Consider the following 21,043-nt stretch of genomic DNA (forward strand, 5'->3'; position numbering starts at 1 on the left):
GGGGCAGCTGGGAAACGGACAATATGTCTAGCCCCATGTCAGATTTCAAAATTGAATATAAAAAAAAAAATCTGTTTGCTCTGTGTGCCAGTGGTAGCTGCCCAACTGGATTTTAATTTTCTTCAAACATATTAGGCCTAATAAGAAAAACAATAGCCTAAAATTTGTTGCAAATGGGCAAAAAGAATTGCATGGTCACCGCATGTAAGCCCAACTTAAATTTCCTTTCCTGTATTAAACTTTAAACTTCAATTTTGGAAAAAACTGTAAAAAAATAAAGAAATGGAAAGCAATTGAAAAAATAAGTCTTTATTTCTGTTGAATAATCTGAAAACAACTAAACGGAGAAAAAGTGTTTGGAAGGTGACCAAACCCTTTTAAAAAAGGCATTTTATAATGATATAAGCTTACCCTTGAGGTGTTGCTGCACCAAAGCTTGGAGGAGAGTTGGCCGGAGGAGGAGTTGCAGCATTTTGGATGCCTGGTGTTGTAGCAGCGCACCCCAACAATGTTTCTCCAAATCCAACTGGGACAGACTGCTTGGAAGACAGACTCTGTTGTACCTGCAAAGTAGGAGATGTTCAGCTCGCAGGACCACACACTTGTACAGGTATAGGACCTGTTATCCAGAATGCTTGGGACCTGGGACTTTCTGGATTACAGATCTTTCCTTAATCTGGATCTTTATACCTTAAAGGACCAGTAACAACATTTTTTTCCATCAAGACAGATTCAACTTTAACATCGCAAAGTGTTTATTAAGAAATAACTTATGGAAACTCCGCTTGCGCTCAGAAAGCGGTTGGCCGATCCATTGTGCGGTGCTCGATTTCTTCTCCATGCCTTTCTTATAGGAGATAGCCAGGGAGGAGAAATTGATGGATCATCGCCATTTCTGAATTAGAGTGGAAGAGGAGTTTCGCCAAGTTATTTCTTAATAAAAGCTTTGCGATTTTAAAGTTTAATTTGTCTTGGTGTTTTTTTCAATGTATACCAACAATTTTTTTTTCTTCTAAAAATTTGATGTTACTGGTCCTTTAAGTCTACTAGAAAACATTATAAAATTTGTTTTGCTTCCAATAAGGATTAATTATACATCATTTGGGATCAAGTACAAGCTACTGTTTTATTATAACAGAGAAAAAATATGGATTTTTTGGATAAAATGGAGTCTATGGAAAACGGCCTTTCCATATTTTGGAAATTTCTGGATAACGGGTTTCCGGACAACAGATCAGAATAGAACTGTATCTGAAAAACAAAGTTTCTTACAAGTCTCACAGACCACTAAGTCCTTCCTAGCTGAATTACCTTTTGCTGATCTTCAGTTGCTGGAGTCATGTAGTTGAATAGGTTGTTTGTTGTTGCTTTTGGGTTGTCAACCACAACTAATGTTTTTCCATCATCTCTACGGTATGTAAGAAAGCTTGTTTTCTGTGTAACATCCTTACTAGGCACCTACACACCAGGTAGTTCAAAAAAGAAAAACGTTTAATTTCTAGAAGTCAAAAATTTTAAATTCATTTGTCACCGAGGCAACACAACCCATATATGAAGTTTTAAAGGAAAACGATACCCCCAAAACAACGTAGGTCTCTGTGGAAAGATACTGCTCATATGTAAAACCCTGCTTCATGTAAATAAACCATTTTCATAATAAATATACATTTTAGTAGTATGTGCGATTTGGGTAATCCTAAATAGAAAATCGCCATTTTAAAAAATAAGGGATCGTAGGATTCACAGTGCACACAAACAAACCATACTTGCTAGGTCACATGAGCCAATTAACAGACAGAGTTCTATCCTTTGCTTCTACACTTCTTCCTGTTACAGTTAGAGCTGCAGTATTTCTGGTCAGATGATCTCTTCCTGTTACAGTTAGAGCTGCAGTATTTCTGGTCAGGTGATCTCTTCCTGTTACAGTTAGAGCTGCAGTATTTCTGGTCAGGTGATCTCTTCCTGTTACAGTTAGAGCTGCAGTATTTCTGGTCAGGTGATCTCTTCCTGTTACAGTTAGAGCTGCAGTATTTCTGGTCAGGTGATCTCTTCCTGTTACAGTTAGAGCTGCAGTATTTCTGGTCAGCTGATCTCTTCCTGTTACAGTTAGAGCTGCAGTATTTCTGGTCAGGTGATCTCTTCCTGTTACAGTTAGAGCTGCAGTATTTCTGGCAGCTAATCTCTTCCTGTTACAATTAGAGCTGCAGTATTTCTGGTCAGCTGATCTCTACCTGTTACAGTTAGAGCTGCAGTATTTCTGGTCAGCTGATCTCTGAGGCAGCACACAGACCATCATGAAATGGGGGTTCAAGGCAAGAGATGTAAAAGGGCAATATTTACTTAAATATATAGATTGGTATGACAAGATTCTTTAATATGCCACTTAATTTGATATAATCTGTTGCTTAAATATTCATTTTGGGGGTAAAGTTTAACTTTAATTTTGTGCTTATGGTATCTAATGATAGCTGGGTATGAATGCTAAGCAAAGAAAAAATCTATTGATATGATCTTCCCAAATCTTACTAACTTTGCCTGATAAAACAAAGGCTTTATTCTTTAGACAAACAAGCTACTAATTCTTTCTGAGAGACTTGCCTATTAACCCAATTTTAACACAAGCACATCACTGTAGGTATGTCTGCTAAATGATGTTGCTTTTCTAAAGTAAATGGTTTCTCATTTTGCTTTCATGCTCGTGTAGAACTAAAGCACCCAACATGCCAGTGTGTATGGAAAGGAGGAGTATCTCGGCATTCAGAACTCGGAACTAAATAAATATAGAGGATCTTTTTTAGATTTGTAATTTCATTCATTTATAAAGCACCAACATGTCCAATAGAATAATATTCCATGTTTTGCTATGTAGATAGTCATAATCCTTATGAAACAAGGGCTTTTTGATAATTATAAATCCATAAATCAGTACTTTTTCTACAACATACCTCTTCATTACGAGTTTGTTTTACTTCAGTCTGATCCTCAGACTCTGTATCCTGAGACTTTCTTTTAGACGCTCGAGGTTTCTTGGATTTATCTAGAGAGATTTACAGTGATAGTTAGTACTACTAAAGATATACCAGTATATACAGGTATGGGAGCGGTTATCCAGAATGCATGGGACCTGAGGTTTTATTGATAACGGATCTTTCGACAATTTGGATCTTCAAACCTTAAAGGGTGGTTCACCTTTAAGTAAACTTTTAGTATGTAATAGAATGGCCAATTCTTCTAAGCAACTTTTCCATTGGTTTTCATTATTTGTTTTTTTTTTTATAGTTTTATAATTTTTTGCCTTTTTCTTCTGACACTTTCCAGCTAAAAGCAAAAGCTCTGTAAGGCTACACACATTATTACTGCTACTTTTATTGCTCATCTTTCTAGCAAGGTTCTTTCCTATTGATATTATTGTCTTATTAAAATTAATGAATGTTGCTAGAGTAATTTGGACCCTAGCAACCAGATTGTTTATAATGCAAATTGAAGAGCTGCTGAATACAAGGCTAAATAACTCAAAAACCTCAAATAATAAAAAATGAAAACCAATTGCAAATTGAAAAAACATTTTTTTCAAAATGAATCAGTTAATAGTGCTGCTCCAGCAGAATTATGCACTGAAATCCATTTCTCAAAAGAGCAAACAGATTTTTTTTATATTCAATTTTGAAACCTGACATGGGGCTAGACATATTGTCAATTTCCCAGCTGCCCTAAGTCATGTGCCTTGTGCTCTGATAAACTTCAATCACTCTTTACTGCTGTACTGCAAGTTGGAGTGATATCACCCCCCTCCCTTTTCCCTCCCAGTAGCCAAACAAAAGAACAATGGGAAGGTAACCAGATAGCAGCTCCCTAACACAAGATAACAGCTGCCTGGTAGATCTAAGAACAACACTCAATAGTAAAAACCCATGTCTCACTGAGACACATTCAGTTACATTGAGAAGGAAAAACAGCAGCCTGCCAGAAAGCATTTCTCTCCTAAAGTGCAGGCACAAGTCACATGACCAGGGGCAGCTGGGAAATTGACAAAATGTCTAGCCCCATGTCAGATTTCAAAATTGAATATAAAAAAATCTGTTTGCTCTTTTGAGAAATGGATTTCAGTGCAGAATTCTGCTGGAGTAGCACTATTAACTGATTCACTTTGAAAAAAATTTTTTTCCCATGACAGTATCCCTTTAACAAAGCAGCCCCAAAAACAAGAGGGAGAGAAGAAAATGAATAAATTGTGTAACTGCGTAAATCCCTCTCTTAGGTTTGCACTGCTGTGTGCAAGACCTTGCGGCCAAACGCCACCTCCTCTGAAGGGAAGGTATTAAAATGATAACATTTTGTGAATGTGTATACTGATGACCAGTTCGTCGCTCTGCAGATCTGTTCTGCAGCAGAATTGCGCCATGCCCATAATGCTCCCATCGATCTTGTAGAGTGCGCTTTAATTCGGAATGGTGGTGATCTGCCTTTAGCCACGAAGGATCTTCGAATCGCCTCTCAGAACCATCTTGATATAGTAGCCTTGGACGCTGGTAAGCAGCCTCGACGTCCTGATGGAATAATCAACAATGTCCCTGACTGTCGAATTGGTCTCGTACGCTTAATATAAATCTTTAGAGCTCTGACAACGTCAAGCCCATGTAGTCTTTTCTCTTTTGCATTCTTTGGATCTGGACACAAAGACGGTACTATAACCTCTTGGTTGAGATGAAAAGATGATACCACTTTAGGTAGAAATGACGGATTGGTCCGCAGTACTGCCTTGTCCTTGTGAAATACTAGTGTGGGATCTCAGGACAATGCTCCTAGCTCAGATACTCTTCTTGCTGAAGTGATAGCCATGAGAAATGTCACCTTCCAGGTCAGCCAGTCCAGGTTATCGGATGCCAGTGGTTCAAATGGGGGTTCCATGAGAGCCTCTAGAAATACATTTAGGTCGCAGTTTGGTGTTGAGGGCTGCCTAGGTGGGACAACATGAGCAACTCCTTCAAGAAAAGATTTTAGGGTCTCCTCCAACACTAGTCTATGCTGAAAAAGTATTGAGAGAGCCGAAACTTTAACTTTAATAGAACTGAGCTGAAGTCCCAGGTTTAGACCCTTCTGTAGAAAGGATAGTATATTTGGTATGGAAAGAGTTCAAATAGAATTGCCTTGTCTTGACACCAATTCCAATAAGTCTCCCAGACTCTGTGATAAATCTTTGGGGAAACTGGTTTCCTGGCTTTTAGTAATGTCGCTATTACCTCTGGTGAGAATCCCTGTCTTCTCCAGATGGACTCCTCAACCGCCACGCCATTATATTGAACAGTCCTGGGTTGGGGTGGTGACAAAGCAGATCTGAGGTAGCGGTAAGGGTTCTGGTGTTGACAACTCTTGTAGATCGTGGTATCATGTTCTTCTTGGCTAGAATGGCACCACGACTATCACTAGCAGATTTGACTATTATTTTCTTGAGTACCCTGGGTAGCATGGGTAGTGGCGGGAAGACATACGCTAACTTTAATGTCCATATTTGTGTCATTGCATCTATTCCCTCTGCCAGAGGGTTCTGGCATCGGTCAAAGAATCTGGGAACTTTTCGATTGATCCTGGATGCCATGAGATCGATCTGTGGGAAACCCCAATGTTGAGCTAGATTCTGGAATACCTCGTGGTGAAGTTCCCTTTCCCCTGGATCTATTTAGTGCCTGCTTAGAAAGTCTGCTTGTACATTGGAGATTCCTGGTATGTGAATAGCTGACAGTAACACTTCGTTCTTCTCTGCCCATTCTACAATTCATTCTGCTTCCGTTAATGCGCCGCTGCTCAGAGTTCCCTCTTGGCGATTTATGTATGCCATAGCGGTCGTGTTGTCGCATTGTACTCAAACTGCTCTTGACTTGAGTAGTGCTGAGCAGTGGAGGAGAGCTAGTCAAATGGCTCTCAATTCTAGTACGTTTATTGGCAGGTGTGTCTCCTGCTGATGCCAAGCACCTTGTGCTGTTCTGCCTTGCCAAGGGGCTTATTTGGCCTCCAGTTTGCTCTAGATTTTTCATTGGGCCTATTACAAAAGAATGTTCCTTTAGGCGAATTCGAATGTCTCATGGATCTGTTGCTGTGGTCCAGCAGAAATCTTCTCCGCCGAAATGTATTTGCCGGGCAGGACTTAAGATTGGGGAAGGAAGGTACTCTTACCACCTGTTGCTTGAGATGTGATTTTTTCTAATTCTTCTCCAAAGAGGCGTGAGCCCATAAAAGGCAATGCTGTCAGTGATTTCTTTGAACTGAGGTCCGCAGAACAATTCTTTAGCCAGAGTGTGCGACGTGCGGCCACCGCTAATGCTGATGTGCGAGCCGCTAACTGTGCTGTATCAAGAACTGCCTCGCAGAAATAGGCATTAGCTTCTGCAATGTAGTTTGCTGTTTGAATCAGATCCTTTCTGGGAGAGATATCCTGGATTCCAGAAATGAGAGATTCTGACCATGCCTCTATAGTCTTACTTCCCCCTTACTGATGCCAAGGTTGGGCGTAGTGCAGCCCAAGGTGCTGCAAATGTGGATTCTAGAAGATTTTCTAAACGTTTATCTGTTGGGTCTTTGAACGCAGCTGCATCTGTGACTGGTAGAGTTGTATTTTTGGACAACCTCGAAACTGGTGCATCTACGAGTGGGGGAATACTCAATTTGTCAACTAATTCTTTTGGGAATGGATAAGACTTCGAAAACTTTCGTGAGGCCTGGAATTTCCTTTCAGGTGTGTTCCACTCATCCTGAACCACTGCCAGTAACTGATCATGGGCTGGAAAACAAGTTGCTGACTTACGTTGCCGTTTAAAAAGCCCTTTAGCCTTGGGTTGATCATTGGCTGAATCGAACTTCAGGACCTCTGTAATTGCCCTAATGATACCCTCCACATCGTGGTGAGTGTCTTTGTCTCTCTCCTCCTCCTCTTCCTCTCCTGAATTCGGAGGTGAGGAAATAACTTCTTCGGATTCTGAAGCGTCTGACATCAGATGGTAATGGTGTAGAATTTGGTGACACTGCTCTTTTAGTGGCTGTGCGTCTACACTTCTCTGTTGAAGCTTCACCCATCTTGGACATAGCCTTGCCAATCAATTCTACAATAGTATCGCTATTGACGGCATTTGTTGAAGAGATACCAGTGACTGGAATAATTGAATTGCCCACAGTGGTGCTGGGGGTTCTCCTGAAGTAATGGATGCAGAACTGTGAGAAACCCCTTCCTGAGGCGAGACTGTCTGAATGCCTTGAGCACCCTGGTTGTCCCTGTCTACTACTGGCATAGTCTGCCCAGGAGAACAGGTCTGACAGAGAGGGTCCGTCTGGCCACTAATAAATTTTGCACTACATTTTGAACATGCCAAATATGTAATTTGACCTTTTGTTTTTCAGGCGCGTCCCCCCCCCCCTGAGGGAATAATGCCCCCTGCCTTACCTTCCGCCATGGTCTCAGGGAAGTACTGGGGGTGAAGTGCAAGGTGCTCTTTACTTGCCCCCTTTGTTGCGGACATAGTCCCCCCTGCGTGCCGCTTGAAGTGCGCAGTAGGAAAGAAAATGGGCGCTGGCGCCAATTCTCCCACTCGCGATAGCTGGTGACGTCACTACACCACTCGCTATCAGATGTACGCAGGCATGGCTTTCCCCACCTCCCTTGTGTAGCGGGCATGGCTTCCTCCTAGACAGCCTGGGAGCACGCAGCAGCCCGAGCCCCTACTAACCTTTTGCCAGTAATGGTAGTGGACTGCTCCTAGGCATGCGGGCAGGTGTGCGGCTGTATGGGATGTATACTTTACCCTGGAATTCCTCTTTCCCACTTTGGGGGTTAACTCTTTGGCTACAACTATTCCTGTCCCAAGTTTTTCCCCGGGTGTCGGTGCTAAACACTGACCGAAGATCTTCCTTTTGTTGCGTCTCTCTAGAGACCATATAGTCCAACCTTCTGATGCAGGACACTTGAAAAACTGAAGTATATAGAGGAATTACTAGGGGTAATGCTGAGGTAATACTGGCACACCCCCTTTTCACCTGTCAATCAAGTGTCCTGCCTCCTAGAGGGATGGAGCTTTACCCCACTGGTTCCTGTGTCCCACAGTGACTGCAGAAAAATTAGAATTATTTGCATAAAATGGAGTCTATGGGAGACAAGCTTCCCAAAATTTGGAGCTTTCATGATAATGGGTTTCCGGATAATGAATTCCATACCTGTACATAGATCACATTTTAGAATGAAAATAAAACCAAAAAGCAATAAAATCTTACCATTTTGGTCTCCATAATTATGCACAAGGACAACATGTAACAGAGCAGGGTCAATAATCTTTAACGATGGTAACTAAAAAAAAAAAAACAATGAAAATTAACCATTAAGATAAAACTTGCAGCAGTAATGCATGATAAAATGGTTTGCAATGGTGTTACCGCTATGATTAAATATTTACCTGTTCACACTTTATCTCCAATGCCCGCGAAGCAGTTCGTACATTAGTGATGGTTCCACTGAACCACTGCATCGAGGGATCCATGCTATAGACGTTTATAGGCATACTGATGATATTTCTTGCAGCTGAAATAGAAAAGAGGCATGTTTCTAAATTACTCGCATCTGAAATTGCATTCACCAAAGGTTATAATGTCAGTCTTATTTGGGATAGACTTCCCAGGCCATCATTCACTCTTAAAGTGGACCTGTCACCTACACATAAAAAGCTGTATAATGAAAGTCCTTTGCAAATTAAACATGAAAACTTAATTATTTTTTTCATTACAACATCCATACTGGTTATAAAGGTGTTTAAATATCTGAGCGGTCAATCAAATATCTGCCCCGCCTCTATGACTGAATCATAGAGGAGGGGCAGTCAATTATTTTCACTTTCCATTTAGCACTTCCTACATGTCACTGCACTTCTCACATTCCCCCTACCCTCCCCACACTCTGTAATTATATAGGGCACTGCACATGAGAATTAGGTTCCCCATTCTGGTGCATACACAAGAGTTTGGGGTGATACACTATTTATCTAAAAGGACCAGTAACATAAAAATAACGTACCGATTCTCCGCTTGCGACTCTTCAGAAAAGGCAACAGGGCGACGATCCATCGTTCGGTGCTCAATTTCTCCTCCCTGGCTATTGCCTATAGAATTCAGGGAGGAGAAATCGAGCGCTGCACGATAGGTCGTTGCCCTGTCGCAGTTTCTGAAGAGGAGCACAAGCGAAGAAGTTATTTCTTAATATGCAAATTTAAAGTTAAAAGTGCCTTGCTGTTTTTTTTTCCGGTAAGTAGAAACGATTTTTTTTATGTTACTGGTCCTTTAATTACAGTATCCACAAAATGTCTCCTGCCTGTTTGTGTGATCGTGTAAATCCAAGGCTGAAGGAAACAAAACTTAAATAATAAATATAGTGCAAGTAAAGTTTATTTTACTCAACCAACATGATGGAAAATTATTTGGAATTATTTCTTAAGGTGACAGGTCTCGTTTAAGGACTTAAAACTTTAAAATGCTGGGCAGACTGAATTAACACAAGTTAAAGTGGCCATAGACGTAACAATTACGATCATTCTCGAAAAAGATCTTTCCAAGAAAGATCGTTCGTTTCAATACACAGGTGTAGAGCTGAATCGTCACATATACAGGTAGATATAAATATAGAAACAATAGAATTCTACCTGTATCTGACAATTCAGCACTAAATATGGCTGGTGTTTGGGTGCCTTCAAAGGCACCCGATCAAAATTTTCCGTCCAGCCCGATTGACGATCCGACCGATATCAAAGTCTTCTGCCGATATCGGTCGGCTCTTTTTCCACCATACACGCACCGAATATCGTACTAAACAAATTTTCGTCCGTGCGTCTATGGCCACCATAAGGATCACCAGGGTAGTTTAATTCATCATTCCTTCTCACTTGTTAAAAAAAGTCACAAGTATCAACAGCGCAATCAAAGGAGCTACTTTTTTCATGTGCTTCAGTCTTTAATATAGTGGATAATGTACCCCCTACTGTGATTTATAAAGATTAGTCACCGAGGAGTCATATGATCATATAAAAGCATGAGGCTGCAGGCCGAGTGCTTTTATACAGGTCACATAACTCCAAGGTGACTACAAATATCTATATACATTACAGTAGGGGGTACATTATACATTATGCATTATAATCTACAATTTTTGCTATATGTATATGCACGGTTTTGTATTTGCTACTATAAAATGACACTTTTAAGACTGTTTTGCTGCCCCCCCCACCCCACAAGCTGATTAAATTTTCTCCCTGTAGTTCCTTTTTTGTTCTCTCTAGATTATAAACATCTCGTACTGACCAAGGAACGCACCATTTAGAAGGATATAATTTACAGTTTGGTCCCATAAAAAAATGACCAGACTGTAGATTATAACCAGATAAAGATTTTGATTAGATTTCAAAAACAGATCATCCAAAAATATTGTTACTTACCTTGGAGTAAGCGGCTTTCGTCCACACTTTTTCTTATGAGTTCTTGGAAAGCTTTGTTAAACGTTTTGTTGTCTTGCATAAACTGCTTTAAAGTCTCACGATCCTAAAATAAGCAGAAGGACTTATTGTATAGCATGCATTTGAACAGCTGAAAGTAGAACATCTGCCTCTTGTGTGTGATTACTTCGTAATAATTTGTGGGTCGAAAAGAATATAATTTAGTGTTGTGCTGCACTGGTAAAACATGAGTGTTTCCTTTAGAAACACAACTATAGTTTATATACAGTATAGAAGCGCCTGTGTCATCATGGGGGCAGCCATTCAAAGCTAAAAAAAGGAGAAAAGGCACAGGATACACAGCAGATAACAGATAAGCTCTGTAGTATACAACGGGATTCTTCAGAAGTTATCGGTTATCTACTGTGTATCCTGTGCTTGAATGGCTGCCAACATGGCTACACAGCAGCTTGTTTATATAAACTATAGTAGTACTTATCTGTTATCTACTGTGTATCCTGTGCTTGAATGGCTGCCCCCATGGCTACACAGCAGCTTGTTTATATAAACTATAATTCTTCTGAAGCAAACACAACAGTTTTGCCAGTGCAGGGCAACAGTACATTATATTGACTTTCCTTTAATACACTTTCATTTTTTGGTGTTACTGTTCCTTTAATAAAAAACAGGCTCTTCTGGTGACACATTACAACACCAAAAAATATAAGTGTTACACCATTATGATATTTAAAGCATAGATGCAAAAATCATTTTTCTCATCACTTTAGAATCCAGAAGAACTAAAATATGTCCAAACCTTTAAGATAAGACACAAAGACAGTACTAAGGGGTGGATGGGTACACAGTATAATTTAAAATATACAAAAACCGTGGGTGAACAGACAAATTTATTGAAGAATACACAATGATATTTACCCGAACAGGTTTCACCAGCTCTTTAGAAAGGAACACTTTGTCTTTCTCTCCAAGAAACTGTAAGCAGGCTGTTGATCCCAGAGAGAATTTTCCCACCAGGACTTTATAAACCTGTTTATGGGAGGGGGAAGCACACAGGTTGCTCATCCTTCTAAACAGTGAAAGTTTTATTTATATATATATATTATTTTTTTTTTTATATTACAATAAAAGCATAGTTATTCATTATAAGTCCTGTGAGTGTGATCTTTGATAGCATCTACTATATATATATATATATATATATATATATATATATATATATATATATATATATATATATATATATATATATATATATATATATATAATATATATATATATATATATATATATATATATATATTATATATATATATATATATATATATATATATATATATATATATATATATATATATATATATATATATATATATATATATATATATATATCCTGACGACGGTTCTAAAGGAACCCGAAACGCGTTGATGTGTGGAAACGTGTGAAAATTCATCAGTATTAAAAACGGTGGGTGCCTCTACCTCCTACAATTATTGTGTTGTACTCTGGGAGCTGGAACCCAGGACTTGCCTGAATATTGAGTGACGTTACTCAAAGTGATTATATAATTTTTTTTTCGTAGGAATTCACTCAAATGGTAGTCTCAACAATAATTTCACAACGTAGAAAGGACTTCAGGCAACTTTGAAAAAAATCTGTATTTATTTCAAACAATATATACATACATACACATATATATATATATAATATATATATAATATATATATATATATATATAATATAATATATATATATATATATATATATATATATAATATATAATATATATAATATATATATATATATAATATATATAATATATATATATATATATATATATATATATATATAATATATATATATATATATATATATATATATATATATATAATATATATATATATATATATATATATATATATATATATATATATATATATATATAATATATATATATATATATATATATATATATATATATATATATATATATATATGAATATAAAATATTCCAAAGAGTAATAACATACAAGTTGTGTGTATTAATCAGAACAGCCTTTTTAACTGGCCCACTGGCCACAGATGTCTTGCTCTTTTCAGCAACGGCTATGCAGTTAGTCAACTTAAAAGGTAACCAGAGGCATTTTGGCATTTCTCAACTCGTCTTGTCAGCAGCGCCCCTGAAGGTAACAGAGTGGTCCCTCAGGAAACCGCTAGGTCTGTCTTAGTTACAAAAGAGTTCTTTAGGGACCCTTAGGGAATACATTAAAATACCTCCTTTTTCTAATCACAAAACAATAGAACCACAAAATCAAGTCCTTGGATGTTATGTTTTGAAGCACTGGAAAACTTAAAATCTGGGCTGTACTGTATCTACATCAGTCAAACAACTGTTCTATATAGACAATTATAAGAGATATTCTGCACTCAACCCATTATCAATATATTAAGGAAATTGAAACATTCAGGTGATCCCACTGGTGGTTAATATAAGGGCAACCAAGTTTGGGAGTTTTACTTTGAAAGAAGCAAGTAAGTTGCAGGTAAAACTTAGTCCCTGTGTAAAATGTATAATGAAGCAATAGAATTCTTACTGAATCAGATGAGTGTAGGACTGGCCATACCAGGGATGACGTAGTTGGCCAGCTTAAATATATTGCAATATATGGACAAACAATCCCTGTTTTGTTGAAAGGGTAAGGCATTTTAGTAGCTTAAGGCACAAAATGCCTCAATGCCCTAAATATATTGATAATGGGTTGAGTGCAGAGGACTCTTGTATTTGTCTATATGTATTTTGTGGTCCCAGACTCATTGCATTGGTTTGTAAAAATTATCGGTGAGCACAACTATCCTTTGTTTGTTATAACCAACTGTTCTAAGTAGAAGACACCTAGAACAAACGTCTGTAGCTCAATCAGTAAAATAATCAGCTAAATTGTAGACAAAGTCAGAGAAATGTTGTAGTGAAGACGACTCACCATGGCCGGGCACTGAACAGAGACTGAAGGATTGCTTGGGGACGCATGGTCTGCCAGTACCAAATTGTGCTCTACTAGAAACATCTTAACTGTAGGGCCGTATAATTCTAGCCATGTTCTGTTTTCCCACGACTCATCATCATATTCCACAAATATCTACAAAAAAATAAATAAATAGGAAAGCACAAATAAATAATTTACCTTGTTTATTGAATTAAGTCAAAACAGTAAATAAAAAGAAACATCAATCCGGTCATTAGGGTAGTTGGCAATTGGTGATGGATATGGCGATACCTTAGATCTGCCTAAGAGTTCACTGAACCTTTTTGCAGAGGAGTTAATTCTCCCATTTTCTCCAAGTAACACAGGAGACTGAAAGCACTGCCTACTTATGGTATGTAATAATACACTATAGTAGGTAGGAAATGCTACAACACTGCATTACAATATGTTCTGCTATTGCAGTACAGTAAATAAAATATGTAGTTGTGTGCAGCCTAACAGCACATGGAGCGCACAATGAGGTGCCTTGACGTGGCACATGAGCTTACATATTTTGGTACTAACCTTATTTTTTGTAATAATTATTTTTAAAGGCAAACTGTGCGCTTGCAATTTTTCTCTCTTTGTTTACAAATATCAGCTTTTTATTGTTTATAGCAGCTGGTCAACTCCAGATTGTGGGTTAGACCAAGCACTGGTTATTTCTTTCTGCTATTTGCAGCCTAACAGGACATGGAATGCAATTAGTTCTTCTGTTTTTTACCTTTACTACTATATTCTGGGTTAAAAATGTACTGCCTCTTGTTTAAAAAAAAAAAAAAATCCAATGAGAAACTTTGCAAAAATGTTAAGCTACTGATAAACCAGTTCTACATTCTAGTTGCTGTAGACTTTTTCAGCCAGTTGGTTCCAAAGAGCAGACATAGAGCAACATTAAGACTGATCAGAGCACACATATAAAGCACTGGGACTTAAAGTAAAGAATATATTTTCTACAAAAAAATGGGCCAAGGTTTTAAATTGCTTGAGGAAAACCAATAAAAATGCGATAGAACCTCATTAAATGCTATACATAACAATAGGGTCTAATGTTATTAAAGGAGAACTAAACCCTAAAAATTAATATGGCTAAACATGCCATATTTTATATAGTGAACTTATTGCACGAGGCTAAAGTTTCAGCTTGTCAATAGCAGCAATGATCCAGGACTTCAAACTTGTCACAGGGGGTCACCATCTTGGAAAGTGTCTGTGACACTCACATGCTCAGTGGGCTCTGATTGGCTGTTGAGAAGCTAAGCTTAGGGCTCGTCACTAATTATCCAGCAGAAAATGACCTTCCCTGGCTGTAATATAAGCTGATGCTACAGGTTTGCTGATTATTAAATTCTGATGCTAATTGCACTGGTATCTGTGCTGCCATGTAGTAATTATGTGTATTAATTACTAATCAGCCTTATATTGTGACATTTCTATTCTATGTGTACTGTATATTGTGAGTGGGTCCCTAAGCTCAGTAAGTGACAGCAGCAGATGGGGAGCTACTGGGGCATCTTTGGAGACACAGATCTTTACTGCTAAAGGGCTACGTTTGCCTTGGGCTGATACGTTGCTCGGGGGGGGGGGGGGTCACAGACTCTTTAATGGTTCTATATTGATACATTTAGTCGATACATTTGTTATCTTTGTCCCTGCTGAGCAGAATCCTTGAGTCTCATTAAAGGCAGCTGTTAGAATTGATACAATCGTTGCTAAGAAATGTATCAACTAATTGTAGCAAATTGTAACAGTTCAGATGTTCCTAAATCACTGAGCTGCCAGACTGACATCAGAGGCAGTTAACAAATTTTGGGAAAACAGTAAAAAATAAAAGATGGAAAGCAATTGGAAAAAAGTATTTGTATATGGTGAACAATCTGAAAACACTGAACTGAAAAAACAGGTTTGGAAGGTGAACAATGCCTTTAATATGTTTCCCAGAGTATAATTAAACACACACAAAAAAAAAAAATCCAGAGCCACAATATTATACAGTGTAACTACCAGTCTTTCACTTCCATGGCATGTTTCTAGCCCTCTAGTGTTTCTCTTGACTTGCAGATGTACAGTGCAATTTCCATAATGCTGCCCCTCCCCCATGCTCAGCCCTATTGAAGTGCTCAGCTGCCAGTCTAATCTGTTCTGTAGTCTGCACAATGCCTTTCCTCCCATTCCTTTTGTAGCATTTGAAATGTATTCCTTTCTACTCCTGATATAGGGCCACACCAGGGGGACATGCAAGAAGATTCGTATCTAAACAGCACTGCTGTAAAAAACACCATAAATGGGGGAAAAAAGAAGAATATAAGGGGAAAGCCAAATAACCAAGGGAAGGAATACCAAGCTCCACATACTACATAAACTAAAGCATGATCATGGACAAATCCAGCCTTTAGTTCAGCAACAGCAAAGAGAGGCTTGTGTTGTAATGAATGAAGTTATTTATGTGCATGACACGGTCATCTTGTCTTCTGCCTCTCAGCCAACCAGCAGAGAGCAGAAGTGAAAGCAAGGCAGTGAGTGGCTGCAGCCCTTACAGAGGGGAGGAGTCAGCTCACATTTACATGCAGCCAAACACTGCGAGTTCCCAGTCAAAGACTTTGGGTTCTGAAGTTCATTATTAATAAGTAAATAAACACAATAAAGGGGAGATAAAAGCAGAGAGTCAGGATGTGTGCGATACATACAACCAAAGACCCAAGTCATATTATTTCTAAGCACGTGTCCCCCTTCACAGCCGTATTTGTTTCTATCAAGGGAAATGTGTTACCAGTTGCTTCTCTCCATAGGACTCTTCCTTATGTCCGAAAATTAGAAGAAAGAACAGGGCCGTTCGGCACTCAAGCGGATCCACAGGACCAGAAAGGATTGGTTAAAAAAATAATATAGATTTTTATTTTACAAAGTTAAAAAAGGTTTACCTGCATCTCCATCTGCCCTAGGCGTTTCGTACTCACAAGGGCACTTAATCATGGGCTAGGATGTCAGCCATAGGAAATGAGCATTGTAAAGGAGTATTTCCAAAAATGTAAAGCGTATTCAATAGAATTTACAATAAGTAATATGTCCCCCACCATCCACATGCACCTGCAACATGCTATACATACGTGTGTATGTGTGTTCCTGGACTTTGAGCTTGTCTCAAGCTAACCATTGGAAAGTAAAGCCAATGGCTAGTCAAGCATGTTAACACAGACACCAAGGCTGGACTACCCTGTCACTCCGGGAGAGCCCCAATTATTTACTTACTGCATCTCTCACTTAATATGGTACTCTATAGAAGGCTTGACGGATACCCCACTAATCCCATGTATTTAATCTGGCCTCACAAGTCAGGCGAAAGATTCGGTCGAATACCGAACCCGAATTCAGATTTGCATATGCAAATTAAGGTCGGGAAGGGGCAAAAAACATGTTTTAATTCCATTGTCACGAACACGGTACTTCCAACCGCACGTGACTTTAGGTGTGGCTATCAGGGGTCACTCACTCAGTCTCTCACCCACCTTGCACACAGGTTAGACTAACACAAAAGCACCCCAAACACCAACCAACACCCACAAAACTCATTCGCTGCCACCATCTATCATTCACAGGCGATAGAAACCTAATGTGACTATTCCCCTGTTCTCTCTTACAGGTAATAACTCACAATACACCAATGCATTAACACTCTCTCACTATAGTCAGTTAGTTCCTACTGACTCAACAAGTACTTCAGTATGCAGAGGGTTAAGGCTCAACTCTTTCAGGCTAGGTTCGTTTAGAGCACCAAAGACAATCTTATTAAATTCTCTTTAATATTATAAAAGGTATAACAGTGCAAAATACAAAAAGATGTTACAAAAGAGACATACATTCAATAATACAATTACAAACAGTTGTAAAATAAAAGGGAAAACATGGAAAACCTATACTTAACTCCAAAGATATAGAATTCCTGGTCCTGGAGGCAAGGGGAAACAAACGGGATAACTTCCAATCGCAATTGGTCCTCCAAAGTAAATCCAAAGTTTAATCAGAAGAGCTGACTATTTATCAGTGATTTCAGGGCATCAGGTAACTGCACACTCCCCCTCCCTCAGGAATGTAAGGGGGTGTGGCCTAGCAGGACACAGATTGAGTTTTTATGACCTCCTGTGAGTAGGAACTGGACCAAGAATATAATGACCATAACTCTCCATTGGAACATAGGAGAGAGATGATTTTATATTCATTGGTTATTAATTCTCTCTGGGATTCCATAGATACTAAACATCAATACTTTGTGACCTGCCCCTGCCCAGATATTCACATCTAATATACAGAGTACCAAACCTAGTCATGTTTGGACTTGTTGGAAAGATGAAATAGCCTTGAACCCATCATCAGTTTTTTATACTGTTGGTACAACAGGTATGGGTTCTGTAAGGATAAATATATTGCAGTATACATTATATGTAACCTTTACTTCACCTTTGAGGGTCTTGCTGGGAACTTTAAGTTCTCACTCCTTGGGCTTCCCCCTCCCCATGGAATGGCTCTTATCAGCCAGGGTATGGAGGAGGGAATTACAGCTCTGACCCCTCTGACCATAGTGAAAAGAGGCCTGTTATGTGTCTGATTTAGATGTTGGCAGAAATATTTCTCATGATACCTTGGCCTGTTTTATTAACTATTACAGGCCTGTATCATGACATCCATATTTTGTGACAAAAAGTCACGCGATTTCCCTTCCAGTCCATAATTTGCATATGCAAATTAGGATTCAGTTCGGCCGGGCAGACAGATTCTGCTAAATCTGAATCCCGAACCGAATCCTGGAATGGGTGCATGCCTAGTTCAGTTGTTTTCGGATCATAAACCATTACTTTTTTCAATTGCTTTACATCTTTCCCCAAAACTGAAGTTTAAACTTTAATGTTCGTTTCTCAGTCTGGCAGCTCAGTGATCCAGGAGCAGATCTGAACTGTTACAATTTGCTACATTTAGTTGATACAATTCTCAGCAGTATCTGTAGAATATGAGCAACTATTGTATCAATTCTTATAGCTGCCTTTAACAAAACTACATTTATCAACTAAATGTATCCCACAGCTGCTTTAGAAGGTGAAAATTGGAACTTTACTCTTCCATACTCTACAACAGGGATCCCCAACCTTCTGAACCTGTGAGCAATATTGAGAAGTAAAAGGAGTTGGGGAGCAACGCTAGCATGAAAAATGTTCTTGGGGTGCCAAATGCTGTGATTGGCCATTTGGTAGCCTCTATGTGGATTGTCAACATACATTGAGGATCTATTTGGCAGTGCACCTGGTTTTTATACAACCAAAACCTGCCTCCAAGACTGGAATTAAAAAATAAGCATCTGCTTTGAGATCACTGGGAGCAACATCCAAGGGGTTGGAGAGCAACATGTTGCTCACGAGCTACTGGTTGGGGATCACTGCTCTACAATATACACATCAATACTATACAATATTAGAAAAACATCCACAACTAGAAAATAGGAAGTAATTGGGAAAAAAAAGGCGTTATTTCTGGAGATCAATCTGAAACCAATGAACTGAAAAAAAGTGTTTGAAGGTGAACAACCCCTTTAAACTATGCTCTAGTACTCGCAATACTAGATTTGCTGGAAAAAAAGTACTACTTGCTGCATTCCCTTACAATAATGTGCCCTTTGCCCACAAGGCTCTACACAACGGGATGAGGGGGCAGCCAAAATAAAATATATAAAAGCTCTAAGTCTGGACTTTTATGACAAGTCGTAGCCTTGAAACAAGAAAGCAAAGTTAACTGGTGTGTGTGGAAAGGTAAATGATCAGCCAAAGACAAGTCAACATGATTTATTTGTAAGTTCCACACCAGCAGAATGAAAGCAGGGAGACGACAGCCTTCCACTTGTACATCATACAGCAACGCCCTCCCCTCCCTTTGTCAGGGCCGAGTGCACATACTCAGCAAGGGAGATAAACAGAGCCTTCCAAATCAAGCTGGCCTGGGGGATGGGAAATAAAGAAGCCCCCCCCCCAGCACACGGCTAGCTAAGGACATGCCCAGGGAAAGCACTCTGCACAAAGAGCTCCAAGGGCCCCTGGATTTCCACGACACCAAATAAAGACAAAGCATATGGACACAAGATTGAATCGGTTCTGAAGAAGGCAGCAGACAACTAGTGAAATTTCCGAAATTCAGAAGAAAATTAAAATGGGTACATTCTAAAATGAAACCTTTTAGAGCACGTAACTCAAAAGCAAACTCACAGAGGTTTCTCATTTGCTCACCTTGGCAAATTTAGGCACAAAAAGGTGATCAAAATATATAAATGACAAAAAAAAAAGAAACTAGAAGATGTATTAGAGCTCACTCTATTAAAATCACCAGACATCATGTCTCTCTACATGCAGGATTTGTGCAAAAGGCAGTTATTTTGTTACATTTTGTTTGTACTGGAATCAGTTATTTGAGTGAACTCATTCTCTTCATTCTCTTTTCATGCAGGAGTTGGGTGTCAGATATTCACTGACAGTTAGATCCAATATATCTTATAGGGGGGCTCCTTTTGCCTAGAAGATGTATTAGAGCTCACTATTAAAATCACCAGACATCATGTCTCTCTACATGCAGGATTTGTGCAAAATACAGTTATTTTGTTTGTACTGGAATCCGTTATTTGAGTGAGCTCTAATACATCTGCTAGGAAAGGAAGCCCCCCTATAAGATATAATGGATCTAACTGTCAATGAATATCAGACAACCAACTGCTGCATAAAGAGAGAATGAAGAGAAACAGATGCTGAGAGAGGAATAGTGATGATAAACTTGATTATTTCAGAAAAGATGCAGGATATTTAATTGATTGTATTTAGAAAGTTTCTTATTTCAGTATGCTGAAGCTTATAATTCAATTTATTTTTTGATAGTTCTCCTTTAACCTTTAATGGGACACAAAGACAAGAAATGAGTGGAGTATTGACACCACATTGATGCCGAGATAAACTAGTGCACTTGCAAGAGGCAGTTCCTCCTTCTCTAGAACATGTGGATTTTCATTCAAAAAAGGAAGTTGACAGTAGTTTTGTCAGAAAACCACTAACTAAAGTTACACATATTATATCTATGAAACATGCAAAGTCACAGGCATTCCTGTACATCTAGTCTAGCATGTTAAACGGGATAAGATAGTCAAGCCTCAGCACCCAACTGCAGCTTCTCAAGTTGCACACTACCCTCTTTAGTGTCAGGGCACACGTTTAGATTCGGGGAGATTAGTCACCCAACGAAAAATCCCCTCTTCTTCGGGCCAAACTGCCTCTCGCCGGCTAGAATGTAAATCACCGGCAGGATGGCACTCGGAACGCTTTGTTTTCCAAAGTCGCCCGATATTTCCTCGTGAGGCAACTTTGGGCGTCTTCGGAAAAGTAAGTGCTCCGAGTGCCTTCCCGCAGTTGAATAACATTCTAGCCGGCGGGAGGCAGTTCAGGGAGATTAGTCGTCCCGAAGAAGAGGAGATTTGTCGCCGGCGACAAACCCCCCCGAATCTGAGCGTGTGCCCTGACCCT

General features: G+C 39.0%; 1 protein-coding gene across 1 annotated transcript in view; it reads right to left on the bottom strand.

Moving 5' to 3' along the window:
- kdm3a.S (lysine (K)-specific demethylase 3A S homeolog) overlaps positions 1-21,043 on the bottom strand; it is a gene marked incomplete at its 5' end in the record, with an annotated part of 45,770 nt that overhangs the window by 19,967 nt on the left and 4,760 nt on the right. The window contains 8 exon segments of the mRNA NM_001095502.1: positions 412-563; positions 1,312-1,458; positions 2,946-3,037; positions 8,257-8,329; positions 8,436-8,560; positions 10,461-10,563; positions 11,394-11,504; positions 13,458-13,613. Of these exon segments, the coding sequence (NP_001088971.1) occupies positions 412-563; positions 1,312-1,458; positions 2,946-3,037; positions 8,257-8,329; positions 8,436-8,560; positions 10,461-10,563; positions 11,394-11,504; positions 13,458-13,613 (959 nt within the window).

This window comes from Xenopus laevis, chromosome 1S (genome assembly GCF_017654675.1).
Source record: "Xenopus laevis strain J_2021 chromosome 1S, Xenopus_laevis_v10.1, whole genome shotgun sequence".
Lineage (NCBI taxonomy): Eukaryota > Metazoa > Chordata > Amphibia > Anura > Pipidae > Xenopus > Xenopus laevis.